Below are 21582 nucleotides of genomic sequence, written 5' to 3'. Positions count from 1 at the left end.
TTTACTCTGGTGGAAAATTGCGGGGAGTCATCATCTTCCTTCGGAAGGAGTGTGTAGAAAATAAAAATGAAATGAAAATGAAAATAAAATCCTTACGAGCAAAGGATACTAGATGCTGTGCGGTGGTAGTATAGCTCCGCCCATTTTCATTCCTCCAGCGCAACTTTATATACATACATAGCGCAAGGATATTCGACGGATGCGAGAGAGATCGTTCGTCGCCTTTGTTCCAACGAGCAGTCGTCCTTTTCGTCCTGACGCATCCTGGACACGGAAAAGGAGGTGGGGATTAAACGAATGAATTCTGATGACGATGATGATGATGCCTGACGGGCTTGGAGGACGAATAAGGATAATGGTAGGGTGAGCGATTTGTGCATAACGTTCGCAGGACGACCGCTTCACAAGGGTGATGAATATGAATTGAGGCGTCCTTTTCGTCCTCGAAGCGCACGGCGTCATCGTCATTGCCGTCGTCATCGACCTGGTCTGTAGGCACCTTGGTCGAATTGGAAACGAAATGCAACCGGTGTGGCCTATAGGATACGGTCGTTACACAAACCATTCGCTAGCGTGGAGTCGTCCCGTTCGGTGCGCTGTACAATTACGCGAAACGTAGAAACGCAGCCTTTGAAAATAGATGGTGATTATTCTTTGGTGGAAAAACAATCCGTTCGTGGGTGAATGTGTTGCCAGAGGTGGAGGTTATTGTGGTTCCTTTTAAAGAAAAGATGTGCAATGTTATGATGTTTTAGAGCAAAGAAGAATAAAGTGCATAAGAGTCGTTAAGCTAGTGCGAAAATAGAGAATAATACAATTTCCATGGTGAATTAATCCGTGAAGTTCTGTGTTCTTGTGAGCAGTAGGCCTTGAAGTGACACGAGTGATCATGTCCACTGCCATGTCGACAGCATTCATGGTGGACAGTATCCTGCAGGATAAGGACTCCCCGACCGACCAAGTGACCCGCTGTACGGAAGGTTCCAGTCCGGTCGGAGTTCCACCCGGTGCCTCCAACGGGGACGCTGGTTCGCTAGCTTCCATCTCGGACAGTGACGAATTCGACGAGCCCAAAGACTCCAGCAGCCTGTGCGACTCACCGAAAAGCTTCCACAGCCTGCACCATCACCATAGCCATCTGCATCACCCGTCGGGTGATCATCAGCTGCATCTGCATCACCATCATCATCACCATTTGCTTTCGCAGCATCATCACAATCACCATTCGTCGTCGTACTCGGACGACGAGGTGCCGGCGGGACCTCCGTCCATCAATGGCGGGTCGATTGTGCGGAGACCGGCCACATTCCGACCCCATCCGGACGATGGTGGTGTTTCGCTGGAGCAGATGGATTACTGCTGTGCCAAGTGTGGCCACTGTCAGGCGGAACTGAATCCTGGCAGTCGGGCCAGTCCAGCGAGGCCCGGAGATAAGCGGAGCTCGGAGGGGGAGCATAATAACAACAACGGCAGCAGTAAGGAGGACAGTGTACCAGTGGACGGTGACGGTGGCAGTGAGTACGAGTTTCGGTGCGAAAAGTGCGGGTTCGGGGAGTATGTGGTTCCGGGGAAGCAGACAATCCTGAAGGAAAGCAGCAAACCCGTGCTTAAGTTTAGTGTGTCCGCAATTCTGGGCGACAAAAAGGATTGCGTTAAAGTTAGGAATGGTAAGTTGTTCTGGGTTGTACTGGGGAAACACAGTGTCATGATGTTGTGAGTGGAATATCCGTTTATTAGTGATTGATCGTTGCCTGAAGTGTCGTCTAAAAGAAATAAAATCTCTGAACTCTTGCATAGGAAAATCTTATTGGAATTGCCATTTATTGGAAGCTAATGTCTAACGAGCTTTGTAGCTCAAGAGTGATATAAGAGGGAAATAGCCCAGAACTAATTCATGAAAATGCATGATAGTTAAAGAATATTCTTTAACTTACAAAATGGAATATCTCACTTTAACTCTATCCCCCTCTTTCAACACATGTACTCAGCCGTGATGCTACACAGTGTTTAACACAAAAAGCAGATTGTTTCTCGTGGAGCACGATCATCATCAGCCACTAGCCAATAGTTTGGTTTTCCACTGGATGTGTGCCTGAAAAAGACGCATTTCCCGTACTAGTGGTTTCCTCATCGTCCTGTGCCCGGATGGAGCCACGGTCGTCAAACCTCCAACTCCAACTCCTACAGCAGTGATTATATCAAGCGTGGAATGAGAAAGTCCTCTTTTGTCCCGAAGTGCACCCACAAGTGCTGAAAATTATCCCCGACGGGTGGGCCAATCGAACCCATTATCCGATTGGCGTGGCGTAATTATTATGATCTGATTTCATTTCCCGTCCTCGTGGACGTGGCGTCTGTGGTCACGTATGTGGACACGGTAAAGGATGCACTTTTGCTTATCCCAGCCTTGCAGTGGCATCACCGTCAGATACGCGTGTAAGCGTAGCTGATGAACAAGCAGCACAAGCACATACCGGCGCACTACCGTCTGGTCTTGCAACGTTCCACGCTCGAAGTACGAACTAACGAGGGAATCCCGATGCGTAGCGTCTGCATCAGTTGCATGCGACTGGGGACCACTACCACCGGTTGCATCACATTTTCAATTATGTCCACCGTTGCTCATTTATCGATGCACTACTGCTTGAGGTACGGGTGGCCGCTTCAAACCTTCGTCCGGGAACAATGGAGCAGTTTATCATCCATCCAGCCCATCGGTGGACAAGCTTCCAGTTGTTGTCCGCCAGGTTTTTTTTGCTGTCTCCCCTGCATCGGTAGAACGCACTCCGAGTTCTCCGGTTCTACGGACGAGAATAATTTATATGCAATTAACACCTCATTTATACAAATAGATGAACACAGCGCTGCAGTCGATAATCAGTTGAGTGTGGTGTGGTTTTGACCAGCCGGTCAACGTTTGTGGGCGGCCGACAATTGGCGAAACGTCAATTGGTGGTACTGGTTTGATTGGTTCGTTCGATTTTTATGGGTTCTTACTCATTTCCACGAATGCGTGGCGCATGAAAAATGTACCGACGCGACAATGGAAATCAGTGGTGGAGGTCGGACGTTCAACATTGTGAGCAGAATAATTTGCTGTTGTTGAACAACTTGCTCTTGGGGAGGGGCATAGGGAGGCTAACGCGGTGCGGGAATGTTGGAAACAAACAGGATACAATCAACGTCATCCGTGACGCAATTCACGCAAACAGCATTCATATTTGTTTGAATTGTTACATTGCAATAATGGTTTTGTTGCGGGAGTGCTTTTTTCTAATTAAAATTATAATCTGATTTTACGATTTTTTAAATTTCCCTTATAATTAAATATTTTGAGTTAATTTATGGATATCGTAAATTATTCTTTTAGTAAGAAAGAGTTCCAAATGAATCGAAATCGACAATTTTACTCTACTGTACAGCTGTAATATTACTTAAATTAATCAGAATGTCTGATGTAGCCCAATAACTTATATAAACAGTGTTAAGCAGCGCTGGTTTAACGCAACATGAACAATATCAAATCTTTTACGGAAATACGTTCGTTTATACACAGAACTTACAAGTCAAGAGTATCCAGTAATAGGACAATAGATGTTGCCGAGATCACTTTTTGTTTCGTATGGTAATTGTAACTAAATTATCAATTTAATTAAAAACACATTAAATTTACCTAAAGTACAAAAAAAGACACTATTTAAGTTAATTTTATGCTACCATGTATGACGTAATTGTCACTTAGAAAAAGAGAACTAGTTCCTTTGGGAAGGAAAAGGCTGTCAAGCAATGAGTATTCAATGGTTCTATAAATAATGTCATAGCAACTTCGTAAAATTTCTTGAATTACACTGGGTTTTCTGCTTGAATGTTTGTTATAAAAATTATCAACCGTAGACGAGCAATTAAATTAGTGAAGTATTTAAACTGCTATTGATTTGTTTGATGAACTCTTCCAAACTATACCATACGGGTCTTATAATAATGTTCACCAATCGATAAAAATTCATATCCATCACTTACTAGTCCATCAACAAACAATTTTCCCTACTGCGACCAGCGAGCGAACAAACGGTGCTTTTGGAAATCCACCACCACTCAATCCATCCCGTCCATCCGGCTAAACAAGCCACCAATGCTGGCTCAGGCACTCAGGAAATTGATTATGTGCTACCGATAATTTATACCACACTTAGTTTCACCTCCGAGCTTCCTGCCCAAACGCACCCGTCTCGGTGTAGCATTAATTTCTTTACCCAAAAAGCTATCAAAAGTGTCACACCGAGCAGCGAGAGGTCGGAGGCTGAAGAAAAGCTAATTTATATCGCTTTGATTTTCATCCCAACAGTGGAAAAAGGTGGGACCGTGTGGGACGCTGGCTTTTGGCTCGCTTTTTTTTCACTTCGCGCCTAACAATTTGCTTTAGGCGCGGGAGATTTCGGCCTTCGTGGTTTGGGGGGGTAAATATGGATTCGATGATTCTTATGCGCTCGTTTATGATTATGAACGTCTGCAAGTGACATCCGACGAGGGACGGTCGAGATCGATTTTCACACACAAAGGGCGGATGGAAAAAAGGGAAAAAAGGGACCAAGGGCGGAAAAACGACCATCATCATCTTCGAAGCGGGCAGTTTTCGCTGATGGTGTGTACCTTCAATGTTGGGCGCTTAGCGTTGCAGTTGTTCGTAGTAGGCTTTGCGGACGTTTTTCCGGACGTCGTACGGAAATGTGTTACATGTGTCCTTAGACGTGATGCTTTGCTCGCAAGAAGCGTAGCACCATCGTGCTGTTCCGGTTTTTTGCACAGTGTGCGTGGGCACATGAAATTATAAACACATCTAGCGACGAACCCGATGACCACATAATGGCCTCGTCCGAAATTGAGTCCGTCTGGCACGGACCGAAAAGGTCGAAAAATTGCTCACTTCTTGGACCCAAAAAATCCACATCCACAGACGACGGAGCTTAAGAAGCAACGCTACGGCACGGTATTTAACGTGCCGCGCTGGGGTTATGGGGCAGGCAAAGGCGGTAGGAAAATCACATCCGGCGTATGAACATGTTCGTACTGCTAACGAGCTGTGTGTTTCCCCCCGAAATTTCCTCGCTCGGGGCCTCACGTCGAGAGGTTTCGCTGTTCGCCCTCGGCCCGGCACCGAACACGATGCCAATTTCATCGACAACTCAACTTTCCCGCCATGGACGCGTCGAACGATCCTCTAAGTGAGCCGCCAGCTGACGCAAATTATATTATTTTCCACCCTTGACGACACGGCCGCCGCCCGGTGCTCGGATTCGGTCGGAAATAAGGGAAATCTTTGCCACTGTTGGTCGTTTGTTTTCGGCACTCTCGGTGTGTTTGCTTTTTTCTTATACCCTTCTTTTGCTGGCAGGCAACCGAAAAAGGAAGCTCACAGAATTTCCCAACCCATCCACCGGGGATTTTCGGGATCGATCGCATCAGGCGCAGGGTGGGCACCGGGCCGACGTGTTACGGAGTACGGTTTGACTTTATGTCTTTTGGACTAGCGCTGCGGTGGAGAGTGGGAAAGCGACTAAAGCCGATTTTGTGGAGTCGAAATCTGGTACAGTTTACGTGCTAAGTGTTTTTCTCGTTTAACTCAATTTAGGACGAGCATATGTTCCACCCCAGCCGAAATCTCGATGGTGCTGCCGGTGGTCGCAAGTGTGAGTGGAACCATCCCTCCACCGTTTTCATCCCATCGAGGTGTCCGCAAATAGAGAATTTGGTTTGAATATTCGAAGCAAAAGGGAAGCAACTTAAAGCGGAAAACTTGGCAATGGCGGTAATGATTACGACGATCGTTGTTCCTCCTTCTCCGTTCACTCTCTCCCTCTCTCTCTTGCAGTTACTTTTGTCACACAATAACTTGAAAAAGCGAGGAGAACAATCTTCCTTTAACTCGATCGATATTTAGACGAGACACAACACAACGCTGGAAAATGGGAAAAGTTTCATCTTCGCAATGAAACTTTTTTTTCCGGCGCAAAACAAAATGACAATATACATCCAAGACTTTGTTCAGCCGGGGAGAGGCAAAAGTTTTCCTTCAAAGCGAGAGATTTGAATGAGCAAATGATCTGTTTATGACAGTTTTCAAAGCCGTATCAGTGTGTCAACGTTTACCGCGGTTAAACATTGCACTAAATAAAATGCTGCGTATTAAACACTAAAGCATCGCATTAAAGTGTACGATCGACGCCTGCAAAACGCACTCCACCCGGCGTTGCAAACGACATCCCGCGTGTAAAGTGATTTAAATGATTCAATTTCGCCGAAACCTCTGAACAACCTCACACCAAGCCCACTGTCGAGTTGTTGCGGTTTTTTGGCATCCGATTATTTACGGCGGTGTAAAAAGGGAAATCAAACCAATCCTTGTAAATGCCCGTTTGATGGAATACTGATATGGGAGTGATAAAAACCGACCAATGCTGCCGGAGGATGAGGTGTTGATGCTCCCGCTTCATGCTACATGATTGTAATGAATATTTATAACGTGGCCGCATGTCCCTCGGGACAGTGTGACATGGAGCAAAAATAATTCATTTAAATTGTTTTATACTCGGGTTTTATTAAAAAAGTAAGTGTTTTCCAAAGCTTCTATTGTCTGTTCTGCTTTCCATTTGGTAGCAGTTTTGATGGATTTTTTTAGAGTTTTTTGTGCTGTGACTACCATGTTTTAAATTGCTGGTGCCATTTTTATATGTTTTTATTTATGTTACTTGGCTATTTCGTTTTGCTCTTTAACATTTTTATTATTTTTTGCTGTAATTGTTTTTCAATTCAACGTTTTATTTTAAAATTTCATTCGTTTTATTGTTTTCAAGCTTCTATGTATTTTGCATTATAATAACACTTTCAACTTCTAACGAGGTTTTAATCTTTTGTCTTGTTTTAAATACATTTTTAACCAATTCGTTTAAACAATTATTACATTGAAAAGACCTCATTTAACCATTCTTTTTTTCCGTTAGCTAACCCCTAACTACAAATGATTCTGGAAGCTCTCCAGGCTTTGGGATTTGCTGTACACGTGAAACAGAGCACACAAAAAACCAGAGCAGCACTTTGAATGATGTTCTCCGAAGTGGGTAACATGGGTTGTTTTTTGGGTTGTAATTTTTTCGCCAAAATTCATCACATTCCACTGCCCAATCCCCGTATCTCGGCAAGCCTTTGGGCAACAATGGGCAGTTATGTAGGCTGTTGAAGCGTGTTGTTTGGCTGCGAAGCGATGCCTATAAATTATATCACTGTAATTTGTTATTGTAATACACGCTGGTCACCGTGCCGGTTGTGGCAGGGAAATGGGAAAATGTGAAGCACATACATTCTACGGGTGATGATAGGCAACAGTGTGGTTTTTTGGGGGGTGCGAGGGAGGGATGAAGGGGGGAGGAATGAAGACTTCACACCGGAATTAAAGGGGCACAGAGAAAAGGGAAGGAAACCGGGAACGTGCTGTCAATTTGGTCCACGAATGAGACGCCATTTATATTGTCCACCGTAAGGGCTGGGCTGGTGGTGTGTTTCCGCGCGAAAAATGTCTCGTTGTGTAGTTTGTGGTCAACCAGCGATAAAAACACGGAAATGATGTGCTTAATTAATTGCATATTAATTATGCTATGAATGTGCGTTACAGTGAAAACATTATGCTGGCACGATGTTGAAGTGCATTATGTGTTTAATTTAAGGTTGGAGGTTCCCCATTTGCGAGTCAAGCTTCGGTTTTCATGTTTTCCTGTACGGATTGACGTCAGAGTGGTTAGTGGTTGACATTAGTTGTTGTTGGGCAGAATTTTGGGGAATTTGTACATTATTTCTAAAACTTGTTTAAGCGACATACACGCGGACAGGTTCTTGGTATGCGAAGATCTTTCCCTTATTCATGGCGATTAAAACGGTCAAGTAAAGCGTTCTTGCAGTACTTCAATTTATCATTCAATGGGATTAAAATACCAATTCTCTATAGGCTTCACACAAAGTAATGTTCGATTATATTATGCCTGCGTAAAAAAATATAAAAATGGGGCGTTTATCAATTGATCATATAACTGCTTTTAATCACCTCGACACGCCACATTGACAGTTTGGTTTCTGTTTTTTCCCGCCGGTTAGCCTTTTAGCCCTCTGTTCCGTGCATCGTTGTTCGACTCTTTTACCACGCCTTCCCGTGAGTGTGAGAGGATCCTTTTTTGTTGCGTAAGTCAGTAAAAACACTAAAGAACACTGAAGATCAATAAAAAATATGCCACGCACACGGCCCATCAAACAACAATAATCGTTAAATCGTTAGAAAATGTGCAATAAACCGAAGGTGCGGAAGTGGTGTACCGTTCCCGGCGGTCGGTCGCCACTACCAAACATTTGATTGAAGACCTTCAGGACCTTCGCTGAGCCCGGCGGGATCATCGATCGAACCGAAGCGTGCAGTGCAGTTCCCGCCCCGTGCGGGCAACGTACCGTCGGTTAATAGCGGGCTCTAAACGACCCGAACCGTATTGAGCGTACAATAACAACATTTCAGCAGCCCAACAACATCCTCCTGGTCGCTGGTATTTGCCGAGACCGAGGAAAAACACGCATCCCATGCATCAGGAGAAGGAAATCCCTGTCGGGTTTCGCTGCCTCGGAGGGTGAATACAGCTGGATGGGACAACAACTCACCGTTGCTGTGCGTCTATTGCCAGCGAGCAAACGATTGGCAATGTTTCCGGGCAATAGAGACAATAATTTAAACATGATTATAATCCAATGTTTTTACAGCCCAGCTCAACCCCCCGGCGGGTTGTTCCGCTGGTTACACTCACTTACTTTTATCAGTGGCAGTTCGGGTTTGTCTCTAGGTGCTTGGTTCGATCGTTAGCCAGCACACAGCGGCTTCACCTGGCCATGGTGGCTTTTGTTTTTGTTACAGATTAGAACCAGATGATGATGGAAAATTGAGCAACTTCGGTACCATCGGGCTCAGAATTGACGCTTGACGGAGAAAAAGGTTCACTGACGGGTTTTATTTTTCTATTACGCAGCATTGTGGGATCGGTTGTGTACCAGTGATCTAAATGCGGTTGGTTTTAAATGTTTTGTATGTGTTCTTGGAAGAATGTCTGTTTTATAATAAGAGATTCTTCACATCACAGTGAAAGAGGTCAAACTCTTTATTCATACAATAAATCTAGCAATCACATTCCCAATAGTTATCACTGTATTTACAAACAGTTTAATTGAGATTTGAGCCCAGACATTGAGCAGCAATCATTAGAACAGCATCAAACTTATTTCAAATGTCATAGTTTTCTCATTCAGTCTGTCTAAAGTATAATCGAATCTTGAATGGAATAAGTCATTTTCTCCTTGTCCTGCTTTGCCCAGATATTCGAATAGTCATAACTTGGGGTCTTTTTTCAGATCTTCTAACCTTTCCAAAGTCCAAAGTGTTATATTTTCGTATTTAACTCGTTTGTTGAACCTCAAATTACACAATACTGAGCTTTTTTGTAGTAATACCTGAAGGAAAACTCCAAAGCATATGAAATCAAATCCTCTCAAATCGGGATCAAAATACCTCTCAAGCGATGTCTGTTCTTTTCAAGCAGTGCGCCCTTTTTCATGGCATTTAGAGTAACTGATGCTATCCTGAAGCGTTCATTTTGTATTTGAAACATGTTAATTTCTTCTCACCCATCCCTGCACAATTCCCGAGATGCCGCCTCTTTGCATCCTGTTTGACAGCTACGCTCCGGGCAATAGGAGCAAACGATCGTTCAGAACGATTCCAGTACTCCATCTCGTTTTCCGGCACGGGGTGAAAGTTATCCGACAATGTTTCCAACAAATCATCTGCCGACGTCAGCCTCGAAACATCACCTTTTGATGGAATAGTCAGGGCACTGGCAGGCAGGTTTGATAGCTACCTCAAGCCTCAGCTCCTAGTTGGGGTTTGGGCGGAAATTTAGCGTAACATGCAATAACAAAGGTTTGTTGGATGGTAGCAGCATGTCGGCGCTATCCATCTGTAACTGTCGGTGGATGGAGATCCTTCCAGGGTGTAGGCGTTGAAAGGATTAGGAAGAAAGTTGGAGGTCCTCCGGTGCGAAGTGGATAATTGGAATGTTTGCCAACAAAACAAACTCCACCTTCTTGAAGCACACTCCAACCAATGGGAATGCTGCCCAATGTGTTTCGCGTTGATAGAGTCCCGAAAGATATGAGCATATCAAATTCATAATCTCCTCATGCGAGTGCGGATCACACGCACGTGCAAATGAGAGCTCTTGACAAACTCACGCCACTGAAGCCGTAGCTTCAAGCGTGTCTCTTAAGAATAGGGAAGCAATTTCGCTGCTTCGTCACTTCCCTTCAGCGGAACGGGTTGTCGTGGACGACCAAGACGGATATGAATCTTCCGTCAGGTTTTAGCGCGTCCCCGACAAGGTGTTAACGCGGAAGTTTTTATGTGAAAACTTTGCACCAACCGTTAACGTGTCGCGTCGCGCACCCAATGGACTCGTAAAATGTTGACGTTGAAGCAAACCGGAGCAGCAGCAGTACGTTGAGCTGTTATTGGTCGGTACCTTCTAGAAGTACAGCTGCACATGGTCACGGGCGATATGCGAGATAGTTAAGATTCGGGCATACAAAACATGCGAAACATTTCCGGAAACATTTCACGCAATGGTGGCCAAATTGAGCAAAAAATAAACTAAAGCACAGAGCAGATGTGTGTCACATTTGTCTAGGGAATTAATTTCAGTACAAACAACTCTGGGATTTCCTTCATGAAGTTATTATGAGGTCGTTATGGGCCGACGGGGATTTCAACGCTCTTTGAACTTGAGAGGCGGTCGTTACCCGTTTGTACGTTAAATTAGTCCACCAAAGAAATCTTCTAGAATAGCTTATGAACGGAACGGAATGGGACCTCACCGTGTATCGTACGCTTTGCTTCATTTGCAGAATTTATTCAACCACAGCACCTTTGGCCTTACATTCAGCAGAACCTGATCCAACAGAACCACTTAGCTAACCCGGCCTTCCTGGGCGCCCATCCACACCACCCGCATCATCCACACCAGCAGCATCCCCATCATCACCACCATCACCCGCACCACCCGCATCATCATCAGGCTGGCCCCCCTCATCCACTGTCACCTCATCACCCGCAACAGCAGCAGCAGCAGCAGCAACATCTTACCGTCGGACCGAACGGCAGTCCGACGGGGCATCCGGTCAACAGCAATGGGGCCCATCCGCATCACCTTAACAATAGCAGCAGTAACAGTGCGAGCGAGTCTGGCAGCCTACCGAACAGCCCGGAACTGCAGGAACCGTCCGCTCAGGTGGTGGTGACACTTCAACAGCCGAGAGATAATAAAATCATTGCGAAACCACTTCCGAGCCGACCGACACCGTTCCTGCACCACAGCCTCAACCATCCGCATCTGCACTCGCTGCTGGCCCACTGTCGCAATCCCTACATACCGGGTAAGTAGTTTAAGCGACAATCGCCATCCAGCGATCCTGGACATCCTTTGCCAAACGTGTCCCATCTTACCGGCTTCGTCTTCTTGCAGGTGGACCACAGGTTTTCCCACTGCCTCCGGGGCAAGGTTTTCCGTGGGCACACTCCACCCGAGGGAAACCCCGGCGGGGGATGATGCGCCGGGCAGTATTTTCCGGTAAGTCACAGTCGCGGTCCGACGAGCAAGAGCAACTTTTAAACTTTGGAACTTTCGTTCGCAGACTCCCAACGAAAAGGGCTGGAAAAGCGATTTCAGCTGCAGAAGTACATCAGCAAACCGGATCGGAAGAAGCTCGCGGAACGGCTCGGTCTTAAGGACTCTCAGGTAAGCAGGTGGATCATGATTTATTCATGCCGATGCTTGGTCCCACCGGACATCCAGCTTCTAGGCGATCCCATATTAGTAAAACCACAAATAATGGGACATTTTAGCAATCACATTATTGATGATGGGAAATTGAAGGCCACTTTTCTTGCCGAGGGAAACATGTTTCTCCGTACACAATTTTAAGCTCCGCCCTGGTAGAAATGAAATGGAGAAGCGAAAAAAGCAGCCCCAAATTTCCCAAAGAAAAAAGAAAGATGGCAGAGTAGTGGTAAAAGTGGGCGCCTCGTTATGTACTATGGGGATGAATCTTGGGAACAAGTCCGGATAAAAGTTTTCCAGTTGAAAAAAAGCAATAGAAGCAATAGCGAGCGAGATAAAGAGCGTGCATTGGTTTAGAGATAGAAAGGGATGAAAAGCCATTTTTCAGCTCTATTTCCACACACCATTCAAATGCGCAGACGCTATGTGGGAGGGAAAATCGTGGGACCGCTATTCGTCTTTTATGCTCTCGCACTCCCCACGAAAAGCAGGCGAAACACACCGAAAAGGAGTTGCTGATCGGTGTTGTTGTCGTTGCGTGCAGGAGGTAAGCTGCAGCAGTTTCGGGGGAAAACTTTGAATTTTCCATCGAGAAAAGTTTAACCGAAAAAATGGTGGAGTTTTGTGTTCTGTGGGTATCGCTATCGGTCTCCAACATGAACGACGCGCTGATTAATGGTCAGCGGCACGCTCCTGTTTGGTTGTTAATGGGTTTTTATCAACAACTCAGTAGGCGGTGTGGAAGGTTTTTTTAAATTAACGGTTTTTGAGATGCAATTTGCTTGTAATTAAATTATTTAAATATCAATAATCAATATAGAACTTTCAATTTCCCGATGCAATTCTACTCAAGACGGAAAATGCTTGATTAATGGTTTTCATCATTCATTTCGGTGGTCACTTTTCCCTCCCCTAGTCTGCTAAAGACTTTGCTGAAAAATGGACCACCTTCAAGGAAAAACCCAGCGTGACCACAACATTCACGAAGGAATATTATCCCACCGTTTTTTCCTGCTGCTTCAGCCCTGAAATCCGCACAGTGCTTACCATTGCGCCTGCCGCTGATAATCTGCACCGTAATTCGGTTGCCACTCGACTGGAAAAAGACCAGAAAACCAAAAGCCATTAACTTCATGCACCGAAACCCAAAACGGCTGTGAAACCCGGTGGAAGGAACCGAAATTGAAAAGTTTTGCCCCAGCGTGGCGGGAAAACTGGGAAACCCTGGTAGGAGAGGGGGGAGGGTGGTGGGACAAGAGCAACAACAAAAACAACAACAAGAAAAAAAACAATCAACCAGTGTACGACATGACAAATAAAGAAGCGATTATTTCCTACTTCGCTTACCGGTGCGGGATAAATCTCACTGTGTGCACAAAAACAGGGACGATTTTCTTCTCCCTTTTTTCTCCTTTTGTTTGGGCTGTTTTGCTCACACGTAATGGTCATGTGCATGCACACATACAGACACGCCGTGCGCACGCTTCCGAAGACTCACACACTCGTGAACACTCCTCGTCTGGAGATGACATTTTTCCAACTTTGATAATGCTTTTCCGGTTTTTCTTCTATTCCTTCGCCGCATAGATGGGAACACCAAACCCCTTGTTGGTGGAACGCTCGCAGAAGAAAAACCCCGTACAGTACGAGTCCTTATGTGCTTGAGCAGGCTCAGAGAAAAGCAAGCGGGAAAATTGATTTAATCCGATTGTTATCGGCTAGAAGCGTAATGAATATTTTCCGCAACCATATCCTTCTAGCCAGATTGACGCTCTCTCTCTCTCTTTCTCTCTTTCTCTCTCTCTTTTGTTCGACTGCATTGTGTGTGAGTGCGAAGAAGGATGATCGCTCGTGAGCACTCTTTCTCTCACTATGTGTTGCTCACTATTAGTGTTCGATAACAAGAGAGTAAAGGGTGGCAAAGACGATGAGGGTGGAAAATGAAATAATCTCATTGATGATCATGATCCGTGAAATGATTCCAGAAATTACGTTCCGTTTTTTCTCTCCTCCGAATCAGAAACGAATTTCTTCAGTGCCGTGTGATTTTCTTCCACTTTGGGGGCGATGGTAAAAAAACTTATATCTTCGGTAAAAGGAAGATGAAGGAATGTTTCAATAAATTCATGAATATCTGCCCTTCCGGCCATTCGGGCAAGGGCCCAGGGGCTCTGACAATGGGTGCGGTTGTGGAGCAACGGAAATTATTCGTTCATTAATTTTTCAATCTTTATCGCTTTATCGGTCCTCATGCTCTTTCCGTTTCGGGGTGGAAAGTTTCCTTATCAAAGGAATGGGAAATTCTTTTAAATAATTATTGGTGGAAGTAGATTTTTTTATTTCATCGCCACAGATTGAACTTGGTTTTCAATCACGACTACAATATAGAAATGAAATGAAAATTATAGTAAAGTGTGCTTTTTAAATGCGTAAATAAGAAGTACTTTTTTTAAATACATTGTTGAAAATTTTAGAAAAATATTAGTATACCAAGGAATTCATGAATGAAATTTAAATAACTTTCTCATGAGTTAGTCTTTCTATTTAGACGCAATTGTGTTGTGCAGAGATCACTTTAATAGTGCACGAGTAAGGTGTATGCACTACTTACCCTTCATGAGCCAGTTATCGTAATCCTCTATCTGCGATAAGGTGAATCTCAACCGCAACCGCAACACTAGAACAAGTGGTTGTCGATTAACACACCACTGGCAAATATCTTGATAACAAACACTGGTCTGCCCTGGAGACAGATTAGCCACTCCCTGAATGCCCTGATCGACAGCATACGTTTCTGGCATAACAAATTTATGCTTAATGGACCATTTCCATACGCAATACGTTGCCGCACGTGGCGGCAAAAGAGCCGCTCCTTGGAAAGCTGTAACGCAAACGCAGCAATGAAAACAACGGCAATGGAAGAACAGCCGAAAAAAGAGAGAAAACAACCACAAACGTCTGTCTGGATGAGGATAAGCATCACTGCAATTGATTACCACCCTCGGCAATGGCAGAATGCGTGGTAGCGAGGGTTGAGAATTCTCAAATATTTACTTGTCATTGCCGTCGGGCGACGACGTTCCGCCTGTTCGGTTCCGATTGTTATCCACCCAACACCCTTAAAAGAGAATGGTTCGAATTTTCACCACCTTACCCGGGGGGGTGTTGTGCGATGTGAGGGCTTGTGTGTTTATTTACAATAGTAAGCCCTGCTGAATGGTTCGGTCTTGAAGGTTTGAAATGTAAATTTGACGAGCGGTAAAGTGCTCCCGAGATTATCTGATTATCCTTTTCGAGTGGAAGTTCCTTAGCTCGTTGCTGCCATCCCTGTGGGAAACGGATTGTTCCGTGCGCCGTAAACGCCGTCCCGTTGATGCAATGATTGATTGGCTTGATGAAACCGATGCAGAAGCGCATCGAATTGCAACACAGTCACAGCTACCCGGGTGTCTCCGTGGAACGAATGTAATTGATTTTCTCATTGCTGCCGATGACAAATGAGACCACAAGGTGCTGTGACATGGAAAAAGGACTCTGATTGCACATTGCAGCTGAAAGGAGTCCTCCGTGCTCCTTTATTCGCTTGGTGGGCTCGATAACCACGATGACATTTGCAACGGGACATCCTTTCTTCTCGGTCTCACTCCATCTGATGCATCTGTTCCCTGTTGTCTCTGTGTGGAAAAATGTCATGTCATCGGATAAAAAGGGGGCATCACATCGCTAAACAAAACATTAAACTTTGTCAAAATTCATCGATCACATTTGCACACCGCGGTCCATTCCAGAATTCCCGTCCTGATGGTTACGTCACGGTTGGAAAGTGTTGTAATTGGACAGTTGAGCGTTACCATTTTGTCACACATTTTATTCCAGCCGAATGAGTTTGAATGCCGGCGGTGGTAGTGCAGTTGATTGCGGGAAGAACGGGATGGTTGAGAAATTGAGACGTACATGAACTGAAGTGTCATCGTTATTATTTAGTTTAGTACAAAAGAAACTGCATCTTTTAATGTCTGGATGTATAGATTGTTTAAGCACTAAATTACAGCAACAGTAAGGAGTCTCAAGCACCTATAATACCTGAAGAACCTGCCCCAATTTCCAAGCCCTAAAACTGCCATAGGGCTAGAAGCTTCCATGGAGCTAGATCCGCTCCTGACATCCATGTGTTGATAGTTATTCCTAGTGAGATTTCATTCCAATCGGCTGTGTAGTTTAGGGGACAAATCATCCAAGATCGATCAATAATCTTAATAGAGCTTACTTACCTCACTCACCACGTCGTTTACACGATGTAATCATGATGTAATCTTCAGATTATCTAGAAACCCCCAGCCGATCTTCTAAACAGCCAAAAAACCCCTTAATCTACGTGCGTAGCAAGATCGCAGAATCTATTAGACAAAAATTTCTCCCCCAAACAACCAGTTTCACGGTCAGGCTTCCTGCAAAGCAAACATAGCCATCAACCATCGAGCATCATTTATTGTGACGCACACCACGCCTCCAACCAACAACTCCTACCTGACAGCGTTTTGAAGTGGAAAGTTTCGAACGGGTTGATTCGGCGTACAATTTGTCAAACCAATCAGGGTGAAATCGGTACAGCATTTGCGTCAACTTGCGATTGTCCGTCTACCGTCTCAAGGGGCTTAAGGGGGTCCACATGACGTAGAACCTCAATTCCCGAGTTCATCCGCCCAAACGCTACGAAATCCAACGCAAGAGAGCAACTCTTGCAGTATTTTGCTGAACAAATGGGCTTAATTTAAGTATTTTTTAACATGAACAACAGTAATGTTGTAAGTTTTTCAAAGCCTCTCACAACGGAACAGAACACTTTGAACAAATCCATCGGAGTCCTCCCTGAATGAGGGTCATTAGTGAACCGAATAGACAAATATAATCTAAGCTCTCGGTGATGATGGTCTCCCCACCATGTCCAACAAACGGCATCAGTCGGTCTGCTTCGTTTACCCTTGCCACAGTCACCAGGGATGATGCCCTTGCGAACGGCTTCTGGCGAGGTGCTCCGGAAAACGTAATTGTCACCCGGAAAAGTGTCTGCCGGTGACAGTTACGAGAAAAGGCGGGAATGTATTGCTTTGAATTATATGCGGCACGCACGCATTTACACCTCGCGCGTAACCAGCCCTCGAAGTTTCCGTTTTTGGATTTGCAAAACCTCGGCCCCCTCCTCCTGCGCCGGATGTAGAAAAGTGTCCAGGGCCGCCCTGCCCGTCGGGATGGTCGGGAAAACACCAGCACGTTGTGCGCTGACGCTCGTTCTAGTTGCTCTCGTCGGCACGGAAGCTGCATCGTTTGTGCCGGGAGCCTTTTTCACCACGAGCCAGCAGAAGCAGTAGTAGCGGCAGCATGTTTTTCTACACTGTATCCGTCCGCACCTCGAAAGGACCAAAGGTTTGCTGGGAGTTTTGCCATCCACTGTCCAGCTGGTGCGGGGTTTTGTCTTTGCACTGCCGCTGTCGTTTGGCTTGCGTGCGAACGCCGTGCTGGGAAGCTTCTTCTCGGAGGCCGGCTGGCTGGTCCCGGAATTTCCGGATCTGTTTATGAGTAATTGCAATTTCCTTCACCCCTTTCGCTTGCAACCGTGTCGCGATGGTTTTGCTGCAAGTTTTTCGATGCAAACAGAAGATCCGCTCGCCTCCGGTTTTGGGTGCTGACTGTGCTGTTACAAAGTGTAAGATAGCCAGTGAACAGTGTCGACATAGTGATAGAGAGTAGGGTGGGTGTGTGTGAGGGGTTTTTTTTATATATATATTTATCATCCACCACGACCGGAGGCGGTAACATTTTAGTAAACAGTATTGCTGCACTAAAGTGTCTCACCGACACGGTGGACGAGAGCGAAGCGAAGATGAGAAGAAAACGGTTTTGGACTGACTGGAACGAAAAAAAAACAATCGATAAACGCCAGATACACACCCCAACCTCGCCTTTCCGCCCTAAAATGTGCAAAAGTTTCAAGTACGCACGTGTGTGTGTGTGTGTGTGTTTGTTGCTGTGTGGAAACCGAAACCATCATCCCCATCCGTCCGGAGTTTGATTTTGACGGTTTGCAAGGGCAACTCTTGATTGAGTTTCTAGCAAAACTGTAAACGGACGGCAATAGTTCAGCGCTTTCCCAGTGTGCCCATTAATGGCGCGAACAAATAAAATCTCGGCAATAGATCGAGCATTTGGTAGAATGTTGGATTGCAGTGCCACATGAAATTTGAGCATGATTAAATAAAGCGAAAGCAATGCGTGGCCAGTGAAGGAAACACAAACGTGCAATTTGTGAGTGTCTGAGCGATGGGTCTGGCGGAAATGTTGGAAGAAGGCTTTTGGGGGTTAGCACACAAATTGCCAAGTAATTTGATGACTTATGGGAAACGATCGATAATGGCAAAGTCAAATACACTTAAAGTGCATCTACGCACGCTAATACATATGCTCAGCCCGCGGGTTGTTAACTCTGTCTGAGAGAAGGAAGCTGACGACTAGTTATGGTTTAATCTAATTTATGTTCTTTGTTTACTAAGTAAACTAAAGTTCAATTGTGTATTCTGCTAGATGAAAGAGTTGAGTCTATTTAGCCAGAGCCAGAATCAAAAGATCCTCAACATGACTTGCCTACGTTCATGTGAGACACTGCACAGCTAGTTCAGAAGTCCCGTCAAACTGACTTAATTGCCAAATTACTTACTCTCAGCCTCAGTGGAGGATCAATCTCCTTGGAGGCCCAGGGCGGAATTATAGTTGGGGACTCTAATTGTAATTGTAATTGTGGTGGAATTTACAACTACAGCATCCAAGGAACACTGGATCCAATCGAACTGGTTCGCTCGCTGTGCTTCCGGAATATTCGCCATGCAACACTCAGTTACACTTCTTCGATCTTAACTTAACTTAACAAAACACTCAAGCACCAGTAGTTGGTGGTGTAGTAAATCGATATTGTCTATCCTGCATCCTGGGTATTTATCACACGCAATTCCCGGTGCAAGAGTCCGTCCATCATTGCGGGCGGATACATGAGGGCACAGTATCAAAACTCAATGGTCATTGTTCGTGCTTTGGGCAAACCAGATCTGTTCATCACCGTGACTTGTAATCCGAGTTTCCCGGCGCACACGAAGCCTCCTACCGGGGCAATCTTGATAACAGGAATATAGTCCAGTACGATTTGCAATACAGAATGAGCGAGTTACTAAGTTGTGAATTTTGATTCTTTTATTCATTTATTATTTAGTGAATTGTGTAGCAATTAAGCAAACAACGTAAATTTAGATATAAAAATAATTTGTGCTATGCACAGTCGGTTAGATTTAATCAACTTAATAAAGCACCTAAAGAAATTCTTTCTTTACTCTCTTTTCTCAATTCTTAAACAGGTGAAAATATGGTTTCAAAACCGACGCATGAAGTGGCGCAACTCAAAGGAACGCGAGCTGCTAGCGAACGGAGGCTCCCGGGATCAAACACTCCCCAACAAGAACAATCCCAACCCGGACCTATCGGATGCGCGTACCGACCGACAGACTTCGCTCTCGCCTCCCCCACCCGGATCACCATCACAAGGCTCTACCCCGCTAGATAGTCAACCACCACCGCCCGCACATCCACCCCCATCAACAACCCCATCAGGCTCACCCAAACCCGCCCCGCCACCAATGCTCACCTTCAAGTCCAAATTTGAACTGCTAAAACCATCCGCCGTCGCCGGGACTGGGACAGATTTCAAGTTCGATTTTGAGGAGCAATCGCAGGGAAATCGATCGACCGGCGGTACTGGAGGACATTTCCCAATGGGTGGATTCTATCCACCGCTCGGTGGGGACCGTGGCGACTCGACCGCCGTTGGGAGTTCGGGACGCTCGAACAGTAGCGCGTCGTCAGATCTTCAGACGGGACCGACGCCCATGTACTACGATGAGTACGAATCGGCTGGCGACTCGGATGACAGCGACGAGGAAATCAATGTCACGTGACCTGATACAAGTGACGATGAGCTAACGATCGATTGTGAGAAGATGTAAATAGAAGGGACGAATTTGCATAAAATGTACGAATTGTGGTGGTGTATCATAAGAAAACTAATGAGTGCAGGGTTTTGCTGGACAGTGACAGTGGAAGTTGCCTGGACGTGGGCAGGAATCTGTCAGCCGTAACTAAGAACCAGTCTTTTAATTGCTAAATATTTATTGCGACCCTTAAACAAATTGTACATGGTTTAAAACTTCTTTCAATCAATTCAATCAATCACAGCATACGATTCCGGTGGTCGGTTGGTTACCGATGGAAAGAAAACACAGTCAAATAAATGTAATTCCTGCACTAAGTCGAACACTTAACTAAATGGATTAAAATGTTGTTTTGTGCTGAAAGAATTTTTTTTTATTTGAATTTTCATTAACAAACTCATTTCATGTAAACCGATTTTGTTGCGGAAAGGAGCAACACAATTAAATACCGGCTGTCTCCAAGATACGCGGTACCTCTTATACGCGGATTCGGAGATACGCGGTTTTTGGAAATTTGATATATGAGTAAGTTTATAGCACAACATATAAGCAAAAAGGTGAAAAATTGGTCTCAAATCCATTGTTTTGTCACATAAAACATTTCTTTCTAACTTATTTTAACGTATTCTTTCTAAAAATGTAATGATTCGCTGAATAAATAAAGAGATACGCGGATGTTTCTCGGGTTATAGCGGTTCAACTGTAATAGCGTATCTCAGTGACTGCCTGTAATTTAGACGACCAAAATAACATTTCACCAATAGATGGCGCTACCTGCAACAACTTTCAATTTAAAAGATAGATGACACTACCTGGAACAACTTTCAATTTAAAAAGATAGATGTCGCTACCTGCAACGACTTTCAATTTAAAAGACAGATGGCGCTACCTGCAACAACTTTCAATTTAAAAGATAGATGACGCTACCTGCAACAACTTTCAGTTCAAAGATAGATGGCGCTACCTGCAACAACTTTCAATTTAAAAGACAGATGGCGCTACCTGCAACAACTTTCAATTTAAAAGATAGATGGCGCTAACAGACTGTGGCGTTGGACTATGGTGCTTCCTAAGGACATAAGCAAAACGTATTTAATTACTCGAATCTCAAAACCAACTTTGAAAGAATTGAAGGCATAAAGCTGTTTCTGTGACGTAAAGTAGTTGTTAAAAAAAGAATCAATTTATCCACGCCTGGTTAGCATGCATTTCGCATTCGATTAATCATAGATTTAACTAATCAAAGATTAATTTTGAGAATAATATAATTCGTGTCCAAACTTTCGGTCATGAGTTGATGGCCCATAGTGATGGCCCAAGTACCAAAATATGCACGCTGGTGGGATATACGTGCTACCTGCTGGTGGTTCATGCTCTCTTGGTGTCGAAAGTCTGAAAACGGCTGCTTTGTACGGCATTTCGTAGCAGTCGACGGAACGCCGTTTGAACGAGATGAGGGATGCTTTCCGTTTTATCGATCTTCCTGACACTAGCGATCGCTCTCACGGGTTTTATAGGATGAAATGCAATAATGATGGGCAAATATATTCCACGCTGCAGGTGTCATCTCTGGAAAAACAATCGGAAATCTGAAAACGCTGGTTTTTCGTCTGAATTTCGTCGACGGAAAGTTTGCAATG

At 44.8% G+C, this 21582-nt stretch overlaps 1 protein-coding gene across 1 annotated transcript; it reads left to right on the top strand.

Annotated features, from left to right (window-relative positions):
- Window positions 1–889: 889 nt before the first annotated feature.
- LOC128304683 (homeobox protein Hmx) lies at window positions 890–19909 on the top strand. Its single transcript, XM_053041892.1, has 5 exons — window positions 890–1667; window positions 10981–11508; window positions 11598–11702; window positions 11767–11870; window positions 19313–19909. The coding sequence occupies exons 1-5, from the start codon at window positions 890–892 to the stop codon at window positions 19907–19909; spliced, it is 2112 nt and encodes a 703-aa protein (XP_052897852.1).
- The last annotated feature ends 1673 nt before the right edge of the window (window positions 19910–21582 follow it).

Source organism: Anopheles moucheti, chromosome 3, assembly GCF_943734755.1.
Source record: "Anopheles moucheti chromosome 3, idAnoMoucSN_F20_07, whole genome shotgun sequence".
NCBI lineage: Eukaryota > Metazoa > Arthropoda > Insecta > Diptera > Culicidae > Anopheles > Anopheles moucheti.
The sequence above is the reverse complement of the archived record's forward strand: the minus strand, read 5'-3'. Positions and strand labels throughout refer to the sequence as shown.